The 27,401-nt window shown below is 48.8% G+C and overlaps 1 protein-coding gene across 1 annotated transcript in view; it reads right to left on the bottom strand.

The window, feature by feature from the left end:
* Positions 1 to 3,895: 3,895 nt before the first annotated feature.
* Positions 3,896 to 27,401, bottom strand: part of Tep1 (telomerase associated protein 1) — a 65,994-nt gene continuing 42,488 nt past the window's right edge. Inside the window, 31 exon segments of the mRNA XM_036199024.1 lie at positions 3,896 to 4,145; positions 4,309 to 4,413; positions 4,532 to 4,740; positions 4,853 to 4,958; positions 6,623 to 6,719; positions 6,868 to 7,011; positions 9,112 to 9,236; positions 9,378 to 9,514; positions 9,790 to 9,919; positions 10,000 to 10,076; positions 10,268 to 10,400; positions 12,532 to 12,639; positions 14,189 to 14,302; positions 14,693 to 14,853; positions 15,444 to 15,656; positions 15,769 to 15,922; positions 16,119 to 16,331; positions 16,471 to 16,626; positions 17,046 to 17,145; positions 17,256 to 17,380; positions 18,206 to 18,320; positions 18,488 to 18,728; positions 20,369 to 20,483; positions 20,740 to 20,828; positions 20,987 to 21,120; positions 21,339 to 21,489; positions 21,662 to 21,794; positions 23,191 to 23,283; positions 23,693 to 23,872; positions 24,020 to 24,176; positions 24,254 to 24,429. Coding sequence (XP_036054917.1) covers positions 4,023 to 4,145; positions 4,309 to 4,413; positions 4,532 to 4,740; positions 4,853 to 4,958; positions 6,623 to 6,719; positions 6,868 to 7,011; positions 9,112 to 9,236; positions 9,378 to 9,514; positions 9,790 to 9,919; positions 10,000 to 10,076; positions 10,268 to 10,400; positions 12,532 to 12,639; positions 14,189 to 14,302; positions 14,693 to 14,853; positions 15,444 to 15,656; positions 15,769 to 15,922; positions 16,119 to 16,331; positions 16,471 to 16,626; positions 17,046 to 17,145; positions 17,256 to 17,380; positions 18,206 to 18,320; positions 18,488 to 18,728; positions 20,369 to 20,483; positions 20,740 to 20,828; positions 20,987 to 21,120; positions 21,339 to 21,489; positions 21,662 to 21,794; positions 23,191 to 23,283; positions 23,693 to 23,872; positions 24,020 to 24,176; positions 24,254 to 24,429 — 4,314 coding nt within the window. The 3' untranslated portion in view covers positions 3,896 to 4,022.

Raw genomic sequence — 27,401 nt, forward strand, 5'->3', positions numbered from 1 at the left:
TCCCCGAAATAAACATATCTGGGGTCAGAGAACAGACAGCCACTAGAACAGAGCCAGAAATGTTGGCTAGAAAATGGGAAGAGTAAACCATAACAGAAGTTGGGCGGTGGTGGTACACACCTTTAATCCCAGCACTTGGGAGATAGAGCTAGCCAGATCTCTCAGTTCAAGGAAACTTTAGAAACAGCTAAGCATGGTGCCCCACGCCTTTAATCTCAGGTAGTGGGGGCAGAAAGAAAAGGGTATATAAGGCGTGAGGACCAGGAACTAAAGAGGAAAAAGCATGTAGTTAGTTTAAGTTTTGGAGCAACACAGTTCAGCTGAGATTCATGTGGACGAGGACTCAGAAGCTTCGAGCATGAGGAAACAAGATCACCTGAGGAACTAGCAAGGTGAGATAGCTGTGGCTTGTTCTGCTTCTGTGATCTTCCAGCAGTCACCCCAATAACTGGCCTCGGGTTGAGTTTCATTAATAAGACTCTTTAAGATTCATACTACAAGTATGAAACTCAAAACCTAAAGGGAATCTTTGTGACCTGGATTAAATTAGTTTCTTAGACTACATCAGCAACAGCACAAGCAAACAAATAAGTCGGTCTCTTTTTGAACATGTATGGTAATGGGATCTGAATCTAGGGCCTCCCACATGCTAGGCAAGTGCTGTAACACTAAACTACATGAATCAGGGCCTCAGTGAGTTGGCCAGGTTGGGCTTGAATTTTATCCTGTAGCTCAGGCTACCTCTGCCCCATCTTCTGCTTCAGCCCCACAGAGAAGCTAGAATTACAGCCTGCCCAGCTGGCCCAGCTGCTTTATCAAAACAAAACTTTGAGCAGGGTTGGTGGTGCAGTGGCGCAGTGGTGCATGCCTGTGACCCCAGCACCCGAGGCAGAGGCAGGAGGGACAGTGCACTTTCAAGTTCCAGGCAGCCAGTGCTGTACAGTGAGACCCTGTCTCAAAAAAACAAACAAAAGATCTTTTAAAATGATGAAGGTTGACATCACCAGTAACAAGTCATATTGGCATCTTCTGTCTTCTGAAAAGATGCAGGGAGACACACACATCTCCTCTAAAACCCACACTTTCAATCTATTCACAAGACAGGAACAGACAAAATCAAATCAAGGCACAGCCTACAAAACCCTGAGTCAGTACTCTTCAGAAGTATCCAGATTATAAACAACTGAAAAACTCACAATTAAATGTAATGTGGGGTCTCAAAGTGGCAAAACCCAGTATCCGTATTTTAGTTAACAATACTGTAGAAATGTTAAGTGAGATGTCAGTGTTAGAAGAAGCAGATGAAGGATATCCAAGAACAACCTTTACCATTCTTGCAACGGTTCTGTAAATCCTAAGCAGCCTGAAGAAAGCGGCGTGAAGGACGGATCAGCAGTGAGGAGCACTTGTTGCTCTTACAGAGGACCTTACAGAGGATTCAGTTCCCAAAACCTACATGGTAGCTCACAACCACAGGACCCAACTCTACCTTCTAACCCTTGTGGGCACCAGGCATACACATATATATGTACATGCACCCAAAACACTCATATACATGAATAAATCTAAATTTTTTTTTTTAAAAAGTGATTTGAAGGGAAAAAAGCTAGGTAGAGGTGTAGCTCAATGGTAAAGTACCACCCAGCATGCATGTGGTCCTGAGTCTAAACTTCAGCATCATGAAAGAACAAATGGACCTATAAATCCCAGAGTCTAGTAGGATGAAGGCAAGGGGATCATGAGGTCAGGGTCATCCTCGGCTATGTAGGAAGTTCAACCCTGTCTCAGAAAGCCAAAAATATATACATATATACCATGCCACTAAAAAGTAACCAACAGCTAAGTTCTTTGGGGATATACCTATTATTCATGGTTTTGTTTCTGACTCTCCTTTCAGAAACAAGAAATAAATTTCTTAGCCAGGCATGGTGGTTTACACATTTAATCCCCACACTTAGGAGGCAGGGGCAAACGTATCTCTGAGTTGGAAGCCAGGCTTAGTCTTTATAGTGTCTCAAAAAAAAAAAAAAAAAATTCCCTCCCTCTTCAACATTAGCATAACCATATGACTTCTTTGCTAACATCTATTAAGTAATGAGTGGTAACTGTGTATGTTATTACCAGGTGAAAAATTTTAGTGCCAACAGTTACTTGATGTTTGTGAGGTAAGTAGAGTTTTTCTCTCACTCATAAGATAGCATTTTAGAAAAATAATGAGGTTCAGAGAATTTTTTTAAATTGTTATTTCCCACTTTATTTACTTACTTATGGGGACAGGGAGACACACACATGTATACATACTATGGCGCACATGCAGGGGTCACAGGACAGTTTGCAGGAGTTCTCCTCCTACTGTGGGTTCTGAGATCAAACTCAGGTTGGTATCAGGTGCTCTTACTCACCGAGTCATCTCACTGGCCCCTTTATTTTTGAGACAGGATCTCACTCTATACGTCTGGCTGTCTTAAAACTCACTATGTAGGCCAGGATGACCTCAAATTCACAATAATTCTCCTTCCTCAGCCTAAGTACAGCCTACGGTCATATATCACTATGCTTCTCAGTAACTGTTACAGAGCTGGGCATGGTAGCGCACAGCTTGAATCTCAGCACTCAGGAGGTGAGGGAGAAGTCAGACAGATCTGAGTTCAAGGCTAGAGCTTTGTAAATCAGAATCAATGTAAATTCATGGACATGATTGTTCCACTTGTCAACATGTTATAAGCTTTATGAACTTCGTTTTTCTTTTGTTTTTCTTTTGTTTTTCGAGACAGGGTTTCTCTGTGTAACAGCCCTGGCTGCCCTGGAACTCACTCTGTAGACCAGGCTGGCCTCAAACTCATAGAGATCCACCTACCTCTGCCTCCCCAGTGCTGGGATTAAAGGCCACCACCGCCCAGCTATCCTGGCTTTTTTTTTTTTTTTTTTTTTTTTAAGAACACTTTAAGAGGGGCTAGAGAGATGGTTCAGTGGTTAAGAGCACTGACTGCTCTTCCCGAGGACCCTGGTTCAATTCCCAGCACCCACATGGAAGCTCAGAACTGTCTGTAACTCCAGTTCCAGGGGATCTGACACCAAGAGCAGAACACCAATGCACGTGAAATAAAACTAATTAATTAAAAAAAAGAACACTTTAAGAAAAGATTTGTTTTTATTTTACGTGTATGAATGTTTTGACTGAATGTATGTCTGTGCACCACATGCATGCATTACCTACGGAAGCTAAGAGGGTGGTGGAGTTCCTGGAACTGGAGTTACTGCCAGTTGTGAGCTACCATATAGGCACTGAGAGTGGAACCTGTGTCCTCTGTAAGAGTGGCCAGTGCCCTTAACCATGCATGGGGCCTTCTCTCCAGCTCCATGAACTTCAATCTGAGGGAGAAATAGGTTTGTGATTTCTTCCAAGAATGTGGATTAGTCTATCAATAAATGCTTGTAAGTCAAGTGCAAAGTCGAAGACTCATTCTGCCTTCAGTGCCTTGGTTCCTCTCTCTGGCCATTTAGTTCTGAGAAGAGGGCTGTGTCTGTGAGAGGAACCCAGAAGTGCCCTGGGTCTATCCATTTTCTAAATGCTCTTAAGTCTATTGACTTGAACTTACTCTTTCCTTTCATGACAAAACAAGGTCCCTCAGGTCTATTCTAACTAAGTACTGGTCAACAATACTCACTCCACCTCCTGGCAGAGGTTTATTCATACTCAGTACTGATCAACGATACTCACTCGACCTCCTGGCAGGCGTGGGGGTTTAGATCTTAAGGAGGAAGGGACACAGGACTCTATCCTACCTATGAAAGAGGTGGTTCATAATCTTGCAGTTCTAATAAAAATGAATGCTACATTAAAAAAGAACATCCATATCCCTCCCCATTGATGTAAATCCACTAGAGAACACAATCAAGGTTGTACTTAAGATCTTCCAACATTTTATTTTTATGATCTTATTAAGAGTGTAGACACTGGTGTCTTCTGGTTTGCAGCATCTGGTACAAGTGACATCATCTTTGGCCTGAGTACTGCACTGTCATTCCCAAGATAGGAAATACACGTTTCCTTGTGTGTCTCCCACGGCAAGCTGCAGGGTCGAGTTGGGCCCCAGCCAAGGTTCCAGGCAGCTCACTGGCCCATCACATCGGAACAAACCCAACTAAAACAAAGGAACAGAAATGGGAGAGGTGAAGCTACCGGCCTGGGGTCTCCTTCCAACTTCCATTTTTGCCCCTCCTTAGCCTAAATGTTTTCCAGCTCACATGCGCGCGTGTGCGCGTGCGCGCGCGCACACACACACACACACACACACACACACTTACCAGCTGCATACTGGGTCTCTCCCACAGCTTAACATCTCTGTCCTTCGAAGCAGTCACCAGCAATCCAGGAAGCACATGGAGGGCTGTGACTGCGCCCCGGTGAATCTCAGAGAGGAGGGGAACAGTGTGAGTTCTCAGGGAGACCTCCACTTAGGGAAGCAGCCAAGGCGGCTGCGGCAGATCGAGAACTTCCCCCTCTCTCTGACCCTTCCCCCAAGCTTACCTTTTTACCCTGACGTGCCTTCAAGTGTCTGGGTTCCTGCCAGCCCTCCATGTAGGAATCTGACTCAGATGAATCTGTCCCTGGAGTCTGAGTTTTAGGTGTTTTTGCTTCTTTCTGCCAGGTGTTACCTACAATCCATCCTCCGTCTGGGGTACACTCAGCTACGTTCCACAGCATTCCATCAGAGGTGGCGCACAGAAATGATGACGCTGCCATTTTAAGAGTCAAGTTAGAGAGCCAGGTCTCAGGCAGGCCCTTAGGGGCCCACCAGCCTCCCCTAAGCCACCCCAGAGCTCCTCCGGGCTTCTCACTCTCACTAACCAGACTCAGGTTTGGCCTGAGTGATTGATACTGGGGACCCATTAGGATTCTTTAAGTTCAGATCGAAGTCCAGGGCCTCCCCAAACTCTCCTGACTCCTTCTGCTCCTGTGAAAGGACAGGTGATTAGGTAACTTCGTTCAGTCTGAGCACACAGGACACAACTCCACGAACAAAACCACAGTGTTCTGCTCTAATGTGCTCAGGACATTAAAAGCAAGTCCAGTCCAGGCATCGGATGGATGCGTGTAAGACTCTATCCCTGAGGCCGTCCAGGTGAAGATGTTATCACACCCATCCCCAGTGGGTAGAAGAACCCCCAGTGCTAGCAGCAGATTTTAGTGTCATGATCTACTCCACATGAGTGAGGTCTCTGTAGTGTGGACATGTTTGTGTCTAGCCTCCTTTGGCAGAACAATGACATATATGCATTTCCCATTTGTCAACACGCAATGTCATGTTCTGCTTTTCTGCCACACGGTTCTACACTGAAGTTACCTGTCTTCTCTCTTTGTCCAGGTGCTTCCATTGGTTTGGCTACATTGACTCAGGCTGACACAGGCCTGCCTGTGCCTGGCATTTGGGGACATGTACACTTCTTTTAATTAGATACATGTTTGGAAACAGAACCACCGATTCCTAGACAGGATTTGTAGGTTACTTTATTAGGTATCAGGCTAGGATTTCATAAACTTTCCAGAAACAAGAGACCTCTGGACACTTGGGAATGGAATCTAGCTTTCACATACTAAAATCAGTAAGTGTAAAAATGAGGGGACGGCAGCATGACAGACACAGTGCAGCCCTTGCCCTCAGATGCTCACACTGACAGAGTCAGTAAAAAAAATCACAATTAAAAAACCCGGCGGACAGGCTGGCAGTGGTGGCACACACCTTTAATCTCAGCACTGGAGAACCAGAGGCAGGTAGATCTTTGACTTCCAGGCCCATGTGCTCTCTATATAGAGTGAGTCCCAAGACAGCCCAGGGCTACACAGAGAAAGCCTGTCTCAAAAAATCAAAAAAGAAAGGAAGGAAGGAAAGAAGGGAGGGAGGGAGGAGAGGTGAGGGGAAGAAAGAGAGGGAGAGGGAGAGAAGCTGGAGGCCAGAGAGATGGCTCAGCAGGTAGGAGCAGGTGGCACCAAGCCTGACAACCTGAGTCTGACCTCCAGAGCCCACATGGTAGAAAGAGAGAACCAACCCACCAAGTTGTTTTCTGACTTCCACACACACACTTTGCCATACAAGGGCCTGAACCAACAGTCGCGCGCGCGCGCACGCACACACACACACACACACACACACACACACACACAAACACACCTCCCAGCACTCAGGAGGCAAGCAGATGCCTGTGAGCTCCAGGTCAGTCACGGCTACATAGTGAGACCCTATCTCAAAACGAAAGGAAAGGAAAAGGGGAGGGGAGGGGAGTGGAGAGGGGAGAAGAAGAGGGGAAAGGGGAGTGGAGAGGAGAGGGGGGAAGGAAGAAGAGGGAGAGGGGCAGAGAGGAAAACAGCAACAAAAGCCCTCCTAAGTCCCTGGTTCTAAAAATTCTGCAACCTTTTTTGGCACAGGGAAATCTTACATGGGAACTCAGCATCCAGTGATTTCAAACAGAGTTGCTCCAGGGAAGGGAAATGAGAGGATTGGAGTCACCTGCCTTTCCCTTCCCTCTCTCCTCCATGATGGGTTCCAGGGTTTAAATGCATTGGTTCCAGAGTCTAGACTCTAGACAAATGTTTGGTGTAACACATCCAAACAGGACTCACCAAGAAAGAAAGATAATCAGAGTCCTCCTGCTGCAGGTAAAACACACCGTACTCCTTGCTGGTGCACAGAATTGAAGAGTGTACTCCATACTTCCTGCTGTTTTATAAGAAAGTAAAAGACTGAGCCCAAGACCACCTCTTTCAAAGACCCCGGTGCTATACCCTGAGTTCGACTCAATATCGGGGTAACCACTAAACCGCTTTTCCTATTTTCAGCCCAAGAGGTTTTGCATTTTGTATCTTACCAGATCCTAGATGGAGTACACCCAGGCTTCATCTGTAGTAATTCCACATTCTCTTTCATTAAGATGAGAGACTGGCCATCAGGGGCCAGAACCAGACCAGTCAAGACTCCCAAGTCCTCCTGTAGAACTTGCTTCATGTGAAGACTGTAGCTCAAAAGACACACACAAACACTTCCTTAGCTAACTTCTCTCAGACGTGTCCCCATGCACTTCTCGTGAATGAAGTATAAAACACATGACCGACGTACACCACATGTCCTGTTCCTAACCACTGGGTGCATGCTTGCTTGCTTTTGCTGCACTGGGGATGAGATCCAGAGCCTCTGGCAGGACTCAGACAAGCACTCTAGCATGGGGCTATCTTCCCAGCACCTGTCTGTCTTAGAGCAACATCCACCATCACGCTCCCTTACTTGATAACACTGCTGTCTTTTGTTTCCATCAATAAGCTCTGTAGATACTTCCTTCTGTAACAGGGCCCCAGACTTTCGTAGGCCTCCAAACCTTAACACTACTGACTCCATGATGGAAGTACTATTCAGGCCATAACACTCAGCATGTAAACAGCACCACCAGCCAAAAATGAAAGCAAAGACTTAATCCATCAAAGTCCATAGTTCTGGGCAGGTCTCTAAATGTACTAATCTTGCTATTGGGCATGGAACTCTCCATGTAGCCCAGGTTGGTCCTGAACTCAAAGAGATCTGCTCCTGAGTGCTGGAATTAAAGGACTTCCCCACCATCATCTAACTTCTTCTTGGCTACCACCTTCCCCATTCCCCCTAGGAACCCAAGGTCCTGGCTACACCCAGAATTCTGGCCCCACACTCCAAGTAGGGCCAGAAAGACAGCTCATCAGGTAGGCACAAAGTGCAGGAAAGAAAGGAAAGAACTGACTCCAGGAATTGTCTTCTGACCTCCACATGAGTGCCCTGAACAAGCACACCCTATCACTACACACACACACACACACACACACACACACACACACACACACACACTAAAAAACAAAAACAAAACAAAACAAAACACTAGGGGGTTGGGGATTTAGCTCAGTGGTAGAGCGCAAGGCCCTGGGTTTGATCCTCAGCTCTGGAAAACAAACAAACAAACAAACAAACAAACAAACAAAAAACCAGAATACTCTGAGAACTCCCATGCATAAATTTTGTTAACACTACTCACTTTTCTGGGTTGTGTTAACACTATTTGCTTTTCTGGAATACCATTTCCTTCCCTTACTGTCCCAGAAAATTCTTCATTTTTTTTTTTTTAATGTCTAATTCTAAAGACCATCTCTTTGCTAACATTTCTCAAATTTTTCAGACCTATGAGCTTAAAAATTCAGCTGGGTTTGGCGCCACACACCTCTAATTCTAGCCACTCAGGAGGCTCAGTGGGAAGGAGTCTGAACTGCTAGCCTGAGCAATATAACAAGACCCTGCCTCAAAAAAAGTAATAAAGAAGAACAGAAAAACAATTCATGTGTACCACACTCTCTGGTGGAGAACTTGACACCAAGTAGGCATTTAAGAATTGGGGATTTAGCTCAGTGGTAGAGCGCTTGCCTAGCAAGTACAGGGCCCTGGGTTCGATCCTCAGCTTAAAAAAAAAAAAAAAAAAGAATTACTCATTTAGCTGGGCGGTGGTGGCACACGCCTTTAATCCCAGTACTTGAGAGGCAGAAGCAGGCAGATCTCTGTGAGGCCAGCCTGGTCTACACAGCGAGTTCCAGGACAGCCAGGGCTGTTACACAGAGAAACCCTGTCTCAAAAAACCAAAAACCCAAATAAAAAAGAATCACTCATTTAAACTGACAAGACCGGGGCTCAGTGGGTGAAGACATTGGCCAATGAGCCTGATGACCTTAGTCTGATTCCCAGAACCCACATGTTGGCAGGAGAGCCAACACCCTCAGGTTGTTCTCTGACCTCTGCACACAGCTGAAGACTCTAAAGACATACACAAAGGAAGGCACTACTTTGGCGAACCTCCCCAGACTCCTCACTTCCATGGGTACCACTCACAAAGAAAGCAGCATAAAGCAAAACGACTTAGCTGTCCCACATGGCCAGTTCCTCATCACACAGATCCACAAAGATCCATAAAGGTCGTCTGAAAACAACTCATAAAGCCAGGGGCAGCTGACATCCCACCAGCCTCACCCAGAAGCACAGACAGGTCATAACAACATCCTAGGTATACGTAGCTCGATTTCCCCCATCAGCAGCTGCCTCGTTTCACCTGGGGTTTCTGGACGTTGAGCCTCCCATCAGTTCCACCTGCCACTCGCTGACTGTCTCATTAGCACTGAGAACACAGAATGAATGTGCCGAGAACCAGATCAGGTCACTGACGCGGCCCGGAGCCTGTGTGTGAAGCAAGTTCAGTTCAGTACCTTTGAGGAAAAAGCACAAACCTCTCCCCTCTCAGACATGCAAGCAAAACTCTAACCCAAGGAAGTCCCACTAAACACGCAGGTGGACGGAATTCACACAGACTTAGACAACCTGGGCTGTAGCCACGGCTCTGGCTTCCTGCCACAGTATCAGCTCCCCAGCTTCGTTTCCAGACACCGCCAGAGAACCATCTGGTGCCCATGCCACGGCAGTGATGACCACAGAACTCCTGGGTTTGTGTGCATCATCTGGTGAAGAAAGGAAGGGGTACATAGATTAAGAGCTCTGATACTGAGCTGGGATTAGCAGGGCACGCCTTTAATCCTGTCACTGGGGATACAGGCAGGTGGATCTCTCTGAATCCAAGGCCAGCCTGGTCTAAAGTTCCAGGCCAGCCCAGACTACAAAGTGAAACCTTGTCTCAGAAAGAAACATCCAGGCTAGGGAGATAAAGAGGTATCGGGGACCTTGGCATCCTTTGTTCCAGTCTTCTTTCATGCTACCTCCCCCTCCCCTCACTCGCCTGCTTCCTTAGGGATCTGCCAGAGCTGGACAGAGCTGTTATCTGAGGTCAGCAGGAGGCCTGAGGCCTCGGACGCAGCAGCTGCTGTGACTGGACCGCTGTGTCCCTGGAGGGTGCGTATTTGGCACACCTAGGAGAAAGGGGGTTGCAGAGGTTGTCCTGCGTACCTTCTCTATCCCTTCCCTACCCCAGTTCTTGCAGAGAACTCACCAAGAGGGGATGCCACAACTTTGTGGCCCCATCCAATCCAACAGTCACCACCAGAAGCTCCGAACCAGGCTGTCCAGCTGAAAAGTCAGGGAAAACAACTCAGACGGAACGGCCAGGCCCAGAGGCAAAGGCTTGAAACCGAGTGCTCGTGCAGCAAGCACCGGGCCCTAGGTTTACTCTCTACTACTGAAAAAGAAGAGGAGAAGGAGGAGGAGGAGACAAAAAAGGATGAGGTAGCAGCGAAGGGGAAGGGCCAACAGTTCAATACCTGGGCGGGGCTCCAGGGCGGCTGCACATTGGCTGATGGGTCCTGAGTGAGCAGGGATGCTGGTCAGCTCCACGCCCTGGCGGTCCCACACTTTCAAGGTCCCATCCCGGCTCACAGATACTATGTGTTCCTCCTGTCCCCGGATTACAGTATGAGAGGACAGCCACAGTGAATGGGTCACAGGAAAAGAGGCACGCAAGCAAAGAGAGGAGGTTAGCAGTCTTGGACTGCGCTTGTTTGGAGTATAAACACAACTGCACTTGTTTGGAGTATACACACAACTGCACTTGTTTGGAGTATACACACAACTGCGCTTGTTTGGAGTATACACACAACTGTCTTGTTTGGAGTATACACACAACTGTCTTGTTTGGAGTATACACAAACTGTCTTGTTTGGAGTATACACAAACTGTCTTGTTTGGAGTATACACACAACTGTCTTATTTGGAGTATACACACAACTGTCTTGTTTGGAGTATACACACAACTGCACTTGTTTGGAATATACACACAACTGTCTTGTTTGGAGTATATACACAACTGTCTTGTTTGGAATATACACATAACTAAGCTTGTTTGGAGTATACACACAACTGCACTTGTTTGGAATATACACACAACTGCGCTTGTTTGGAGTATACACACAACTGCGCTTGTTTGGAGTATACACACAACTGTCTTGTTTGGAGTATACACACAGCTGTCTTGTTTGGAGTATACACACAACTGTCTTGTTTGGAGTATACACACAACTGTCTTGTTTGGAGTATACACACAACTGTCTTGTTTGGAGTATACACAAACTGTCTTGTTTGGAGTATACACACAACTGTCTTATTTGGAGTATACACACAACTGTCTTGTTTGGAGTATACACACAACTGTCTTTTTTTGGAGTATACACACAACTGTCTTGTTTGGAGTATACACAAACTGTCTTGTTTGGAGTATACACAAACTGTCTTGTTTGGAGTATACACACAACTGTCTTATTTGGAGTATACACACAACTGTCTTGTTTGGAGTATACACACAACTGTCTTTTTTTGGAGTATACACACAACTGTCTTGTTTGGAATATACACATAACTGCACTTGTTTGGAGTATACACACAACTGCACTTGTTTGGAATATACACACAGCTCATCTGGCAGCCTGAGGCCCTGACCTACATGTGCTATGCATAACCCCCTCTCTAAACAACACATCAGCAACCTTAGTCCCCCACCTGCATAGAGCTGCACACATTCCTACCTTTGGACAATGGAATAAAATTCTCTTCCCCCTAACATGCATCAAACATGGACAGATTTCCAACCAATCATATCCTATCTTCCCTCTGGGCATGAGGGTGGGGGCGGGGGTCTGATCTGGCCAGAACTGGTTTTAGATGCATGTGCAGTAACGCAAACTGTGTCCCTGTTTGGTATACATATAATTCAAAGATGTACTGTGGTAGAAGACATGTGCAGAGAGCAAAAAGCTTATTTAATTCAAGTCTGTCATCAGAAATGGAGAACCACACAAACTATACCCTATACCCCTAGTAACCCCCAGTAACCAAAATCCTCCTTCCTGCAGACCTCATCCAAGAAGCCCTAACCAATAAGCTGGGGCCCTGAGTATTCTTTCACTTACGGGGCCCACTGTCCTTGTTGACAGGCTATTGTACCATTGTTTTGCTTTAAATAAAATTATCTCTATGCCCTCATAATCTGTGCGTGCTTTAAAATTTTTTTTTAAATTTAAATGTGGTGTGTGTGTGTGTGTGTGTGTGTGTGTGTAGGCATGTGCCCAAGGAGGGCAGAAGCTTCAGATCTCTATGGAGCTGGAGACACAGGCAGCGACATGAGAATTGACTTCAGGAAGTCTTTAGCAAGTGTTGATCTCAGCTGCTGAGCCATCTCTCCAGCCCATTCTCTGTGTGCTTTTAGTTAATTCCTGATTAAGACACCAAGAACTGAGAAAACATCTGGCCAAGACCCTAACTCCCTCCAGAGAGGGGTAGGTAAACATCAGGGACTTGGAGGATGTAAAAGATGTGGAGTTGAGAACTGTGGAGCTGAGTGGCTCAGGGCTGCAATCTTGCCAGAAACTCACAATACTAAGAGGACGTGTTTTTATGTGCCACCCATCGTATCACCCACCAGACTCAAGACTGTAGTACAGTCCTAAGTATCACACTTTTGCTATTTGCCTTTGAGACTGGACACCTAATGCATCCAGTCTCCCAGATTCTCCTGGCCTTCCCATTGCCTTACCACAGCAACCACGGTGCTCACGGCACTCTGGTGACCCAGGAACTGACCAAGTTGCTGTCCTGACTCTGGATTCCAGAGTCCCACAGAGCCGTCACTAGAGCAGGAGACCTGTAGTCAGAAGTGAAAGGAGAAAGATCATCAGCATTCCTCTAGCATTTCATTTGAGGGCTTTGAGACGGGGTCTCACTGTGTAGCTCTGGCTGGCCTGGAACTCACCACGCTAGGATTAAAGGCATGCAACACCACGTGTGGGTCCTTTCTTATCTCTCTCTTTTTTTTAAAGACAATATAAGAAGGGCCAGAGAGATGGCTCAGTGGTTAAGAGCATGGTCTGCTCTTCTAAAGGACTTGGGTTCAATTCCCAGCACCCACATGGCAGCTCACATCTGTCTCAACTCAAGTTCTAGGACTTCTGACCCTCTCATCCAGACAAAACACCAATGAACATAGAATAAATTATATCTTAAAAAAAACAACATTAGAACTCTACATAGGGAAATATACTTCACAAATACTGAGAAAATAATCTGAGATTTGTTAATTTATTAAAATAATCTGAGATTAATAAGTCACTATCTTTCACTCTCAAGCATTCCAATGCTGGAGAGACAGTACTGTGTTCTTGTTAGGAACATGGACTTTGGGGCTGGAGATGGCTCCAATTGCAAAACTGCTCTGTTCTAAAAGACAACAATTTGCTCCTCAGCACCCACATCAGGTAGCTCACAACAGCGTGTAACTCTGGATTCAGCGGATCCACCATCCTCTTCGGGCCTCCAAAGGCACGGCACTCACATGCACAAACCCACACACAGATACGTACATATTTAAAAAATAAAAATTAAATCTTAAAATAAAAAAGGCACAGGCTAGAGGCATGTGGCTACATGGTAGAGTACCTGCCTAGTATTCGAGATGCCTCGGGTTCAAGATCCAACACCAAAAAGGCAGAGGGCTTTCCTATCAGCACATCTATTGGCTCAGTGGGAACAGGCACTTGCTACAAAGCCTGACGACCTAAGTTCAAGTCCTAGAACCCATATGTGAAGAGCACTGACTACTGCAAGATGTCTTTTGACCTCCATGAACACAACGTGGCACAATATCCATCCACACATATACATACATGCACATAAAAAAGTAAAGAATCAAAACAAAAAAGAATGCTTATTGCAACGCTCAGCTTTATCACTGGCAGGACCTTGAAAATGCTTTTCTGGGGTCAATTTTCTTTCTGTGAAGAAGACATAACCGTAGTGTCCACTTTACAGGGTATTGTTTATTGTTTTTTTGTGTTTTCAAGACAGGGTTTCTCTGTGTTACAGCTCTGGCTGTCCTGGAACTCACTTTGTAGACCAGGCTGGCCTTGAACTTACAGAGATCCGCCTGTCTCTACCTCCCAAGCGCTGGGATTAAAGACATGCACCACGACTACCACCCAGCCTTTACAGGGTATTGTAAAGATTAATTATGGTAATAAGTAATACTGATCTCAAACCCAGCATAAACTATGTACCCAGAAAATGTTAGCAAAACTATTATTAATTACTAAACTACTATTAATTAACTATTATGCTAGAAAGAGTCTGCAATGGAGATTGCTTTCCTCCAAGTTCCTTGCTGGGCTCCGCGTATTCTTCCCCATCCCTTCACTCACCAGTAGGTTGTCTTTGGTCCATGCACAACCAGTGACCCAGTCACGGTGACAGGAAGAGAAGGAGTGAATCAGAAGAGGGGCTTGGGCTCTCTTCACGTCCCAGCAGAGGAGATTCTGGGTAGGCAAGGACAGGGACCCATCAGGACACAGACCACAGCCATGCCGAAGCCATTTCAGACAGGGTGGCTGTTTTGTTTTTGACAAAGTCTCATGTGTCCTAGCTGGCCCTGGACGAATGATCAATGACCTCCTGATCCTGCCTTCATCTTCTAAGTACGGAGGTTAAGGTGGGTGCCATCACACCTGGTTTCAAGCAGGAAGTTTTAAAGAAAAGAAGAAGTGTAAGGCACACAGGTAGACCCACCTGCAGATCTGGCAGATCAAAAGCAGGAGAAAGCAATGGGAAACAGACTGGTTAAAAATTTTAAAAAATTTAAAAAAAAAAAAAAAAGAAAGAAAAAAGAGGCTGTGGGACCCCCAGGGTTGCATCCTTGTGCAGCTCACCCGATCCCTGCCCGCAGTGGCCAAAATGCCTCCATCAGGGCTGAAGCTACAGCAACACACTGGGCCCTGGTGTCCCCGGAGTTCAGCACCACGGGGAAAGTCGTCTACCTCACATGGCTGTGTCAGCAGCTGCCTGGGCCACAGTCGCACTGTGAAATCCTCTGTATTGGAAATAGAAAGGGAAGCGATTCCTGAAAACCAAAGCGAGACCGGCCTGGGAGGCCAAAGGGAACCACGGGAGCAGAGCACAGCATCCAAGAACACAGCTCCAAGGAAGTGGGACGGTGAGTCACCAGAATGTGGTGCCCAGGCCCTGGGCAAGGCTCGGACACTACATAAGCACACAGCATGGGAGCGCCCTGCACCCCAGCTCCTGCTTGGCAGACTCGGGGCAGGGATGTGTCTCCCTGTATCTGTAATTTCCCACCACACTTCTCACAGAGGCTGCTGCAGAAGCCACGCTTCTCAAGGCCTCAATGTTGTTTTCACCTCACCACCTGTGAGGTTCAAACCTCTCACTTCCAGAGGACCAAGGCCATTCTACACTTCCTCTCCTCCTCCTCTTCTCTACTCTTTCTAGAAACAAGTCTAGAGATAATTATGTAAGAACACACTCAAAAGCATTTTAAAAGTTGTAAATAAGAACCGTATGTGCATGGACTTTGATGAGCATGTGTAGTTACAGTTGGAAACGGAAGGGTGACACCAGCATATTTCAAAGAGATGATTCAAGAACACTGTTCAGTAGTACCTGAAGCGGAAGCCAAGAGTTCCTGGGAGGTGGCCAGTCCAAGCACAGGCTTCTGGTGTCGGGATAACAGCCACAGGGAATGCAGAGAGCGTCCCTTGAGCATCCAGCCATGCAGGGACCCGTCTTCTGCACCATTCACCAAAACACTGGGACTCAGCCAGACCAGTGCCGACACTGCCACATTTAGTACCTGACACTGAGTCTCCTGGGAACCTAGAAAATGGAAGAGTACATGAAAGACACACAATTGGGAAAAGGTATGAGGAGGTAGTGGGCATCTTCTTTCTTTCCAAGGGTTCAAACCCATCCACTCCCCCTCTGATACCTGAAGAAATGTTGTAGATTTTAATGCCATCTTCTCGGTACCCAACAGCCACCTGGTCACCGTCTGGGTTGAGAGCCACAGAGAGTGCAGGAGACAGAGGAAGAGAGCCCAGGCAACCCCTGGGCCGGCCAAGAAATCCTGACCATAACTGAGCCTAGGATGCCAGAAAGGAGTTTAAAGATACTCATCTCTGCTGCCTGGTCCCCATCCCCTATGACACCTCCCTTCAAAAGACTGCAGAAAGTCTCTCTCACCATCCAAACTGCCCCGGGATCCTCTACAAAGGATCCCAGCATCCCTACTTTTACTACTCTGTCCCCGAACCCACCGCAGGCCCTCTGCAAGCTCACCTTGCCATCTTCTCCAGCCGTCAGGAACCGGCCTCCAGCGTGCAAGAAAAGAAGAGCAGTAACACAGCCACGGTGTGCGGGGAAGGCCGCCAGCCGCGTACCCTCCTGCCAGGCCCACAGCTCCACTGCCCCATCTATCCGGCCTACAGCCACAGACTTCCCAGGGGCACTGAATGCCAGAGTGCGGACAGAGGCTCCTGGGGTCCCGAGTTCCTAGACGCGGATGTTAGAAACAGAAGCAACAGAGCCTGTTCTCAGCGCAGGCTCAAAGGGACCCAGAACACTGCTGTCACCCTCCATTTTCACTCCTGCCCTGCGTGTCGTCCCCGAGAGCCACACAGGGCCTTCTCACCTTGATGACTCTGAGTCCATCTGCCCTGAAGAAGGTAATGCTGCCAGCCCAGCTGCCGGTGGCTACCACCTGCCCCTCTGGGTGGAAGGCAATGCAGTTCAGGGGTCTGGCACAGGTGTGCTGGAAGGCCAGCTGTCCACGGACTGTGTCCCAGAGCTGGAGAAGAAAGAGAAGAGGAATTGGGGTGCTGGACACAAATGGTGGAGCTTTTCAGCCCCAGAGCTCCTGAGGGCTACCTTAGCTAGTCCCCTGCCTCAGTAAAGCTTCCCTAGGATAGGCAGTCAGCAGTTCTGCCATGTTGAGCAACAGATCAGGGTTGTTTTTTTTTTTATAAAAAAAAAAATATATTTATTTATTTATTTATTTATTATGTATACAGTATTCTGTCTGCATGTATGCTTACAGGCCAGAAGAGGGCACTAGATCTCATTACAGATGGTTGTGAACCACCATGTAGTTGCTGGGAATTGAACTCAGAACCTCTGGAAGAGCAGACAGTGCTCTTAACTGCTGAGCCATCTCTCCAGCCCCAACAGACCAGATTTGACTCATGGTTTAGGGACACTTTTTGTTACCTTTAGGTATCCTCCCAAACACACAGTGGCTAGCAGGCATCGGTCTGGGCTTAGGCAGCAGCCAGTGATTTGGTACTGGTGGGCCTTGGTCTGGAACACCCTGTCCCAGGAAGACAAAGTCAGGGGTCCTGGGGTCATTTGGCAATTAGGCTCCCTCCTCACTCCTTTCTCTCGGGGCTTCTCACTCAGAAACAGAAGGGAACCACTTACCAGCAACCATGCTGCAGGTCCCAAAGCTCCAAGAGCCCGTCGAAGGTAGTAAGGAAGAGAGCACTGTCCGAGAGGAATGTGAAAGAGGAAATCCCATCACAGCCGCTCACCAGCGCCTTCTCCTCCTGTAACGGCCAGTTGGGAAGCGTGGCTCAGGTGAGTCCCTCAATCCTCCATAACCAACCCATTCCCGGCCCCAGCCATAAAAAGGAGGCCAAGGCAAAAAAGGGCTTAAGTCCTTGGCCGTCTACATTCCCAGCCCAAACACAGGTTCAAGTGTACCTCATAATCAAGGCCCTAAACGACAGATTTTTCAGGTATTACATAAATGCATGTACACTGGGGTGAGGGGGTGATGTGGATAAGAAGAGAAAGCATGTGGCTGTGTCTCCTCTCTCCAGTCCAGTATTACCTGCTGCTGCCGTCATTCAGAGCAATTTACAGGACCCTTCTCACCTGCGTCTTTGTTGAGGCTCCGTGTGCAAGCCAGAAGGCCTGTCTTTTTCCACCCAAGGTCCTCCCTCTGTCTACACAGCTCACATAGACCCTATTATGTGAACAACTGGGCTCCAAGTCGGAGCCCTGTGCGCCTCAAAACACTAAGTAACATGCCTTGAACAGAAGCTGGACAGCAATGCTGCACAGCCACATCCACTGCTGAGTTCCCTTTTGTTCTAGGCAATCCCTGCAGGCGCTGAACTGAACAGACAGCCCAGGCTGGCGTTGAGCTCAGTCCCCCTGCCCCAGTCTCCCAGACGCTAGGATTACAGGTGTGAACCACCACACCCAGCTGTTGACCGATCCTTTGACCAGGGTGTCTAATGTGAACTGAGTTGAACAATGTTGCTGAATCAACCAGGGTTCTAAGGATGTGCTTGGCTTGCCTAGACCTTCAGGGCAGTATGTGAGGGTTTCCTGATAGTCACTCTGTCCTGCCTTCCGCATCATACCTGCCAGGTTCTCAAGTCCACCAGGTAAATTGTCCCACTGGCAGTGCCCACAGCTGCTCTTTGCCCATTAGGGGATAAGGCCACAGCGGTTGGGGAGGAAATTGCCAGAGACAAGCTAGAGAGGGAGAAAAAAAAAAGTAGGAAGAAAGAGGAAGTCAGGGAAAGAAAGCCAATGGGAATCAACTCCTGCAATTCTATGCCTGAACCCCTCTCCATGACAATTCTAGTCTGTCCTTTCTTGTTCTCGGAAAGGCCTACCAGAGCTGGGGTCATGGGTCTTACCTTTGCTGGTCCTTCAAGGTCTGGGGTTTATTAATCCATCGTAGTGTGAACTGGAGGTGCCATCGCTGGGTGAGCAGGGGGGCCTGGCAGCAAACGGGTGACTCTGCAGGCTGGCTGGCTGCCTGCTGCAGCAGGAGCAGAGGATACTGGGCAAGGAGCGAAGCCTGCTGTCTCAGGAAGGCATGGAATACAGCAACATCTGCCTCCGGGGGCTTCTGGTTCACTTCAGACATTGAAGAAGCTGCTTGAAAAGGGAGGAGAGGCTGAGGAGACGACTCAGTGGGTGGGAGAGCCCGCTGCACAAACATGAGGGCCTGGGTTCAGATCCCCAGACCTTCACAAAAAGCCAGGTAACCCTAGTGCTGGTGTGTGTGTGTGTGTGGGGGGGGTCAGTGTAGGGAAGACAGGAGAACCACCGGATCTTCTTGGCCATCAGCCCAACCAAAAAACAGTGGGCTCCAGATTCAGTGAGACCCCACTTCAATGGAATAAGGCTGAGAGAAACAGACAACCAACAGCAATGCTAGCCTCGATAGGTGACTGTGCAGTATTCACATACACACATACACACACACAAGCACACACACACACACACACACACACACACATACACATACACACACACAAGCACACATACACACACAAGCACATACACATACACACACAAGCACATACACATACACACACAAGCACACATACACACACAAGCACATACACACACATACACACACAAGCACACATACACACACACATACACACACAAGCACATACACACACAAGCACACATACACACACACATACATACACAAGCACATACACACACATACATACACACAAGCACACATACACACACACATACACAAACACATACACACACATACACACACAAGCACATACACACACATACACACACACATACACATACAAGCACATACACACAAGCACACATTCACACATACACACACAAGCACACATACACACACATACACAAACAAACACATACACACATATATACACACAAGCACATATACACACACACATACACACAAGCACACATACACACAAGCACACAAACACACATACACACATACATACACACAAACACATACACACACATACACAAACACACACTCATACATACACAAGCACACATACATACACAAACACACACATACACATACACAAGCACACACACACAAGTACACATATACACACACATACACACACACACAAGCACACATACACACACACACACACACACACACACACACACACACACACACACACACGGAGTGGGGGTTAGAAAGAAGCACAGAATCATTAGGAAGCCAGCCTAGACACCATTAACCTCAGCACCAAGTAAAATTACATGGGGTATTTAAAATTCTAAGTCTCAAAGTATGACCCTCTGAACTTCACATCAGAAACACCTACTCACGGTCTGGGTCTAACTGCAGACCTAGGGAAGTGCAATCTTGTGACCTGAGAATCTGCAGTTTTAACAAACTTCCTAGAAACCTTCCTGTTCAGTAGAAACTGAGAAATTCTACCGAAGAGATCTAAGCAAAAGGCTCCACTAAGAACCATTTGCCCACACCTGTGGCATTTTCAAGTTGGGATGGAAATTTGGCTGTGTTTTTTGTTTGTTTGTTTGTTTGTTTGTTTTTGAGACAGGGTTTCTCTGTGTAGCTTTGCACCTTTCCTGGATCTCACTTTGGAGACCAGGCTGGCCTTGAACTCACAGAGATCTTCCTGCCTCTGCGTCCGGAGTGCTGGGATTACAGGCGTGCGCCACCACCACCCGGCCTGGCTGTGTTTTTTAACACCTACCCTTGAGCAGGGTATCCCATATCTCAGAAGAAAAATCCAGTGACATCTCACCATAGAGCACATGGGCCTCCAAGAGGTCAGAGACTAGGCCCATTTCCAGATAGGCAGCTACCACATGGAGGTTGGTGAGAAATTTTGCAAGGAGATCATGGTTCCCGCTCTGGAACTGAGGAGAGCATATTGGATTCATTAGGATGTGAAGGAGCTGGTGAGGGGGAATCAGCTAGTCCTAGAGCGTGCCTATGCATCCAGGACTTACACCAGGACCTGAGACAAGGGAGGGGGAGCAGGAAAACTCAAAGAAGGTAGAGAGTCTGTAAGGAGGTTAATGTCACCAGTGGGATAGTGAGAAGGGGAGAGGAATCTGAGAATGGCCTAAGCAGGTGCGTGGATTAATGCATCTATGAGGTACAAGGACTAACCAGGTGGAAAGGCAAATCTTTGAGAGCCTCAGGAGGGCAACTTCGGAAGGTGCCTGAGGCATCGGGATCACACGTCTTCCAGAGGTGAGCTGCAAGAAGAGACATTGAGAAGGAAGAAAGGGCTTATTCCTGTAGCATCTCCAAGGTCTTCGGCTGCAGCAGTCATCTGCCCAGTGGCCAGGGTCCGGTCGTGACCTCCGGATCTAGACCCCACTCTCCTGCCCATGCTGATTCGGGCTGCAATCACCTGCAAGGAGGATGTGTGCAGTCTTCTCCAGCCCTTGCCTTTTCCCATAGCGCCGTTTAGCTGCTGTCCTCAGAGGCCCGGCAGAGAGGCAGAGACGGGCACCAGGGCGCTCCACAGGGCCCTCCCCTAGTAAACTGTCCTCGAGCGGAGAGGGGAGAAGAGTAAGGAAGGAGAAACAGAGAGAGCCAGTCAGTGAATACGCTGGCACAGCCGAGTGCTGGCTGGCATCCCCACTGCAGGGTGGCAAGTGTTGGGGCTCTACCAAAGAAAGGGCGGGAGGAAGGAAGAAGCACATGATGTCCTAACTGGGGGGGCAGTGAGGCTGCTGGGAGCTCAGCTGGGGCAGCATTACCTTCGTAGACTCTGGACAAGGTAGGCAAATGGACCCAAGGGGTAGGGGTTTCTACTGTGACCAACAGCCACTGCTGCTTCCCAGCTCTTCGTCTCCTTGGGCAAAATCAGCCATGTGCTCAGCACGGCATGCAGCTGGTCCACAGTCAGACCTGAAACCATAAACTCTCTGGCAACCCAAACCACACAGGGAAACCATCTCCATTACACATGACACCCCCCCCATCCCCACCCCACCCCCAGCACCTCTGGCTAAGATCCCACCCGAACTAAGGTTACCCAATAGCTGAGCCCTCTGCTGCCCATCCTTCGCCAACCACTGACCGCTGCGCGTGACCTCAAGGGCAGCCAGAGCTCGAGGAAGGACATCGTGGCCATGCTCTTGCTCCAAGGTGCTCAGGACGTGCTGCAGCAGCAGTGGGAGGGAGGCAGGCAGGGTTCGCAGTCGCTCAGACACCTGGGAGGAAAAGAAGGCCAGGCTTTGTCCATGGGGGAGGCAGAGCGGTGACTCTGGTCACCGAGAGGGGACGGAGTGGCCAGAAGTATGGCGGGGGGGGGGGGGGGGGAATGAAAAGGTAAAGAAAAACAGTTGAGGGGCTGGGGATGTAGCTCAGTGGTAGAGCACTTGCTTAGCAAGTGCAAGGCCCTGGGTTCTGTCCTCAGCTCTGGAAAAAAAAAAAAAAGAAAGAAAGAAAAGAAAAAAAAGAGAGAGAAAAAAACAGTTGAGAGAAAAGTAGGAGTCAGGCAAAGACAGGGAACGGGTGACCAGAGACAGCAAAAGATGAGAGATGATGCTTAGTGTTGATTTTCAACTTGGCGGAGTCCAGAACCACCTGAAATGATGAGCCTCTAGACACAACTGCGGGGAGCAGCCTGGACTGCATTAATTGGGGTGGGAAGACCTACTCGCTGTGGGTGGCGTCCATCCCTGGATGGATTTTGGACTAGAAAAGAAGCTGAGGGGGGGGGTAGGGGGGTGGGGGGGTGGCTCAGCAGTAAAGAGCACTTGTTGCTCTTGGCAGAGGACTCGGGGTTTAATTCCCAGACCCCCGTGATGGTTCACAACCATCTGTAACTCCAGTTCCAGGGGATCCGATGCCCTCTTCTGACCTCTGCAGGCACCGAGCATACACAGAGTACACATGCAGGTCAGACACTCACACGTAAATAAAATGAATAAATCTAATGGTTTTTTTTTTTTTCTTTTAAAGTAAGGAAGCTGAGCAGCAGCACACATTCATCCTTCTCGGCCTCCTGACGCAAGCTCCTCTTGGCTTCCCCGCCATGATGGACTCTACCCATGAACTGTGAGCCAGAAGAAATCCTCGCACGCTTAAGCCGCCTTTGCCAGTGTTTCATCACAGCAAAAGAAAATGAAAGTGACACCAGAAGTTCCAAAGAGCAACAAGGACTTTATCAGGAACCGGATAGGGCCTGTTTGTGTGATTGTTTTAGCCAAGAATCAGGCTTCAGTCTGGCCATGTCCTCAGACCTTGAGGTGAAAGACCTACCTACCTACTGTGGGTGGCACCATTCCCTTGGCTGATATCCTGCACTGTGTTAAAAAGCAAAAAACGTGCTGAGAACAAAGATTTACAGCTCTTTGCTTTTTGACTGCAGGTGCACTGTGACCAGCTGCCCCAAGCTCCTGCCACGATAACAACCCTGCGACAATGGACTACGAACTCGGACTGTAAGCCAAATAAACGCCTCCTTCCTAAACTGCCTGTGTCGGGGTATTTTATCGTAACATCAGAAAAGCAATTAAGACAGACAGGCATGAGGCATGCAGCCCAAGAAGACTAACAGGAATGGGAAATGGGTTAGCACTTTGTGGATAAGGAACAACCAACCTGTTCATAGAGTGTGAAGAGCCTCAGGTAGTCAGTGACGAGGTGCAGGTACAGTGGCAGGCCTGAACCCTGCTTTACCAGCAGCAGCCGCATCTGGTAAGAGTTGGAGGATTCAGCACCGGGACTAGGGAAGCCTGTCTACCATAGCTTGCCTCTGCTACAGCACCAAGCGGCTCCTCCTCTGAGGGTTTAATTAAGGGATGGGCACATGACATCATCTCATAATACAACCCCTCTCCGGCTTCCCAGCCAGATCCTGTCAGGAATACTTTCACGGGTCAGCCTAGCTCATCTTAGCCATAATTCTACTCACCCTTCCCAGGGAGACTGTTCACCATGGAAAAGTCTAGGTAGTCTTATGAGAAATCAGAGTTATCTAACAATAACAATTTCCCCTGGCAGGGAGGTCTGGAGAAAGGGAGGCAGCTAGTGGCTTCAGCAGCTGTACCCTCATCGCTCCAGATTCACCCTACATCCCCACCAGCCCTGGTCTGGGTCCAACCTGGTTGTTGAAAGGTGACTCCTCCAGCCGTTTCCCATACAATGCTAACTCGTCTCTCACAAGCTGAGCCCTCGAAGACGGGATCAAAGGCCCCAAGGCCACCACGGAAGCACCCTGACTTTGCTGAAGGGTCTCTCCCAGGCCTGAGTCACTAGACACACTCAGCACCAGGTGTACTCGCTGTGACATTTGCACAAAGAAACAGAAAGGTTGTAGGGGCGCAGTGGGGGGGCGGATAGAACAGCATTAGCGAGGTCCCTCTCCCTACAACTCCACGGCACCCTCCTCTCCAACCTCTCTCCCTTCTCAGCCTGGCCTCGCACTTACCCGGGGAAGGGACTTGGGGATCCAGTCTGAAGTCAGCCGTCCATTCTGACCCACCAACTTATCCGCCCCGTCGATAATAAAGATCAAGGTCTGGCCAGGTTTCAGTGACTGAGCGGATTTGGGGAGCAGCCTCTGCTGCAGTTCCCACACCAGGCCTCTGGGTGTGAAGAGGTCGGGGTCAGAGGTGGAGGAGCAGGGTGGGCCACAGAGCTGGCTAGTCCTGGGGGTACCCACCTATACGTGCCGGGGAGGGCACTCGGCTCTTGCAATTTTCGATGCAGATAGGTACAGAGGCGTCTGAGAAGGTTGAGGGCAAGACACTGGTCGGGGCGGGCTGCTGAAAAGTGGAAGAAAACTAAGGGGGGCACCTGGGGCTGGCTGACGGCCCCCAGCGCTGACACAAGGGATGCCTGCATGGGGCGGAACAAAACCATGTTTACATTTTAGTACGTGCATAACCTCCCCGCCCCACCTCCTCAGCTCCCAAGCCCTTCCTCCTGCCAGAGACTCATACCAGGAAGGCAGTCTTTCCCTGTCCTGCCTGCCCAGTCACTAGGCTCAGTCTCCCACGGGGCAGCATCAGCTGCTGCACTGTATCCTGAAGAAGGCGTGGCCGGGCAGGGCTCGGTGGGTTCTTCAGCTGCTGGAAGCTGGCCTGGATCAAATCATCATCCAAGATGGATGCGGGCTGCTCCAACTGGTCCCCAGGCTGAGGGTCACAGGGCACTGGTTATGTTTCCATGTTCCTCAGCACCTCCGGGCCTAAGACCCACCCCCCACCAACTTGCTTCCCACCCAGGATTACCAAGCTTGCTCCCCAGCTGTCAGCACTCCTGCTAACCTGCAGGTAAAGCTTCTGGATCATGCTCCACACATCCTGGAGAACCAACTGTCCAAACTCCTCCAAGCCCCCAGTATAGGGCCGGCCAGGCTGCTACACCTCCCCATTCACAGGTGTACCTGTAGGTAAAGCAAACATAGGCAGTCAGAGCAGGCCTGGCTCCCCTCACCACCCTCCCCGGACAGGTGCCCCCACTTCCCGCAGCTCACCTGCGACAGGTAACTTCTTTCTGTTTGTGCAGGTATCTCTTCAGTTCTGAGACCCGATGCGCAGTCTCTTCTGACCTCAGAAATAAAGTCAGGGTTTCCAGGCATCCGGCACAGAGCTGACCAACCAAAGACCACCCCAGAGGTGAGGCCAGATGCAGAGACTAGCCTCTGGCTCCCTCAGACTTTGCACTGAGCTTGAGATCTGACCTGGGGTGGCAAAGACTTGCTCTCTGAGGCCTGTTTCTCTTTCAGCACTGGATGCTGGGGGCTGAGGACTGAACCTGTCTGGCTTTCCGTGGAGGAAAATCTTGACCGGGTAGTAACAGAAGGTACCTGAGGAAAGCAGGGTCTCGGAGGTAGATGAGAGCCTGAGCAGAGGGCCTGCAAGCGTTGGCTACGATTCAGGAACTGCATCACCTCCATTTCTGTCACAGAACGCCCTGAGGGGTACTGCTGGGCCTACACGGAGAAGGAAGACATGGGCAGGGTCAATCCCAAGTGTCAATCCATTCCTGGACACCTTCACATGCACGAGATCACCCTTACCCCAGACACAGGCAGTAAAATGTAGTTACCAGCTAACAGTTACCAGAATGATTGACATGTACTGAGTATTTTAAAATACATTTTCCCCTCACTGTTGGAGACTGAATTCAGAACCTTACATATGGTAGGCAAGTACTCTACCACTAAGCTGTATTCCCAGACCGTGTGTGTGTGTGTGTGTGTGTGTGTGTGTGTGTGTGTGTGTGTGAGGGGGGGGCAGGGTCTCACTATGTAGCTCTGGATGGACTGGAACTTGTTATGTAAACAAGGCTGGCCTCAAACTCATATAGATTCTTCTGCCTCTGACTCCCCGGTGCTGGAATTAAAGGTGTGAGCCACCATGTCCAGCTTCCCTGACCTTTTTCATTATATTCCGAGATAATGTCACTTCGTTGTCCAGGATGGCCTGGAACTCCTGACCCTCCTACCCAATCTCGGGTATCCATAACAACACCCAGCTAAATAAAATTCTTTCTAATACTGACCTTGAAATGTAGATGTTGTTTCTATCTAATATGTGTTGAAACTGAGGCTAATTTAGACCACTCTGTTTCCAAGAAGCCACACAACCTACAAATGTACAAAGGGAGGGCAATACCAGATCTGCCTGATGGCCAAGCCAAGCAGACCCCTGAGAACCCTCAACCTCTGGGCCACGGTTTTGTAGAGTCTTCTGCCTGTGTTCCACGTCAAGCCTCAAGGACCTGGGGTGCATCCACTCCAGCGTTCCTGTCAAGCTGGCTTTTCCCTCTCCTGTTTCCCACCAGCCCCTCCAACCTTGTCTGTCTTACCCAGTGGAAGTGAGGATGGTCAGGCAGGTCATAGCTGGGGGGAACATAGCCATAGCGGAGCCCAGAATCCCAAGAAACAGCTGTGAGTTCTCCACCTCCCCAAGGCACACTTCCATTGTCTGTAGGCACGATTATGGGGACAGAAAGGAGTCACGGGGGGCAGTTCTAAGTAATCCAGGCAAAATACAGAGGAGAGGGGTCCCTGACTCCTACTGGGCCACGTGAAGATGGAATGGTCCTGTTGGTATCTAAGAGGCAAAAGCCCCGCCCTGATCCTCATTCATTCTTGTAGTCCCAACCCTGACTGCACCACTCCATCCTCTCATCCCTGACCCAGCCCCTCTTCGCTGTGGCCCTGTACCTGTTCCTACGGGTCTCCTTCCTCGGTGATACCCCAGCGCAGGTCAATAGCATGGAGACTGATGCGGTGGGGAACACTCGAGCCTGCAGTGCTGGTAGAACGGACCTCATCAGCAAGTCTCGTTCCCCATGCATGTCCCGAAACGTGGACGAAAATGAAAAGCCGCGACGTTGCGCACCTGGCGGGAAGGGGAGGGTTGGGCTCAGCCTAGGGGTCAGTTCTCAAGTCCACGGCCATAAGCATAATTTGGCCATAAGCATAATTCGGCCTTCTGCACTTGACATAAACCCTAGACAACAGACAGCAGATGGGTGCCTTCCAGGCCTCCAGAGAATAGATAGCCTAGCTGTGGGACCAACTGCAAAATCCTGAACTTTCAACCGTACTTGCCATTTCATTTATGTGCCTCTTCAGAAAATCATTATTACGAAGTTACTATTTGATCAATACGATACTTCCAGGCAAATTTTAACCTTAACTATACCTTTCAGAAATTAAGGGGTTGGGGATTTAGCTCAGTGGTAGAGCGCTTGCCTAGCAAGCGCAAGGCCCTGGGTTCGATCCTCAGCTCTGGCAAATAAATAAATAATAGAAAGAAAGAAAGAAAAATAAACAACCGCCAGGCGGGGTGGCG

The sequence above is a fragment of the Onychomys torridus genome, chromosome 9 (genome assembly GCF_903995425.1).
Source record: "Onychomys torridus chromosome 9, mOncTor1.1, whole genome shotgun sequence".
Classification (NCBI taxonomy): domain Eukaryota; kingdom Metazoa; phylum Chordata; class Mammalia; order Rodentia; family Cricetidae; genus Onychomys; species Onychomys torridus.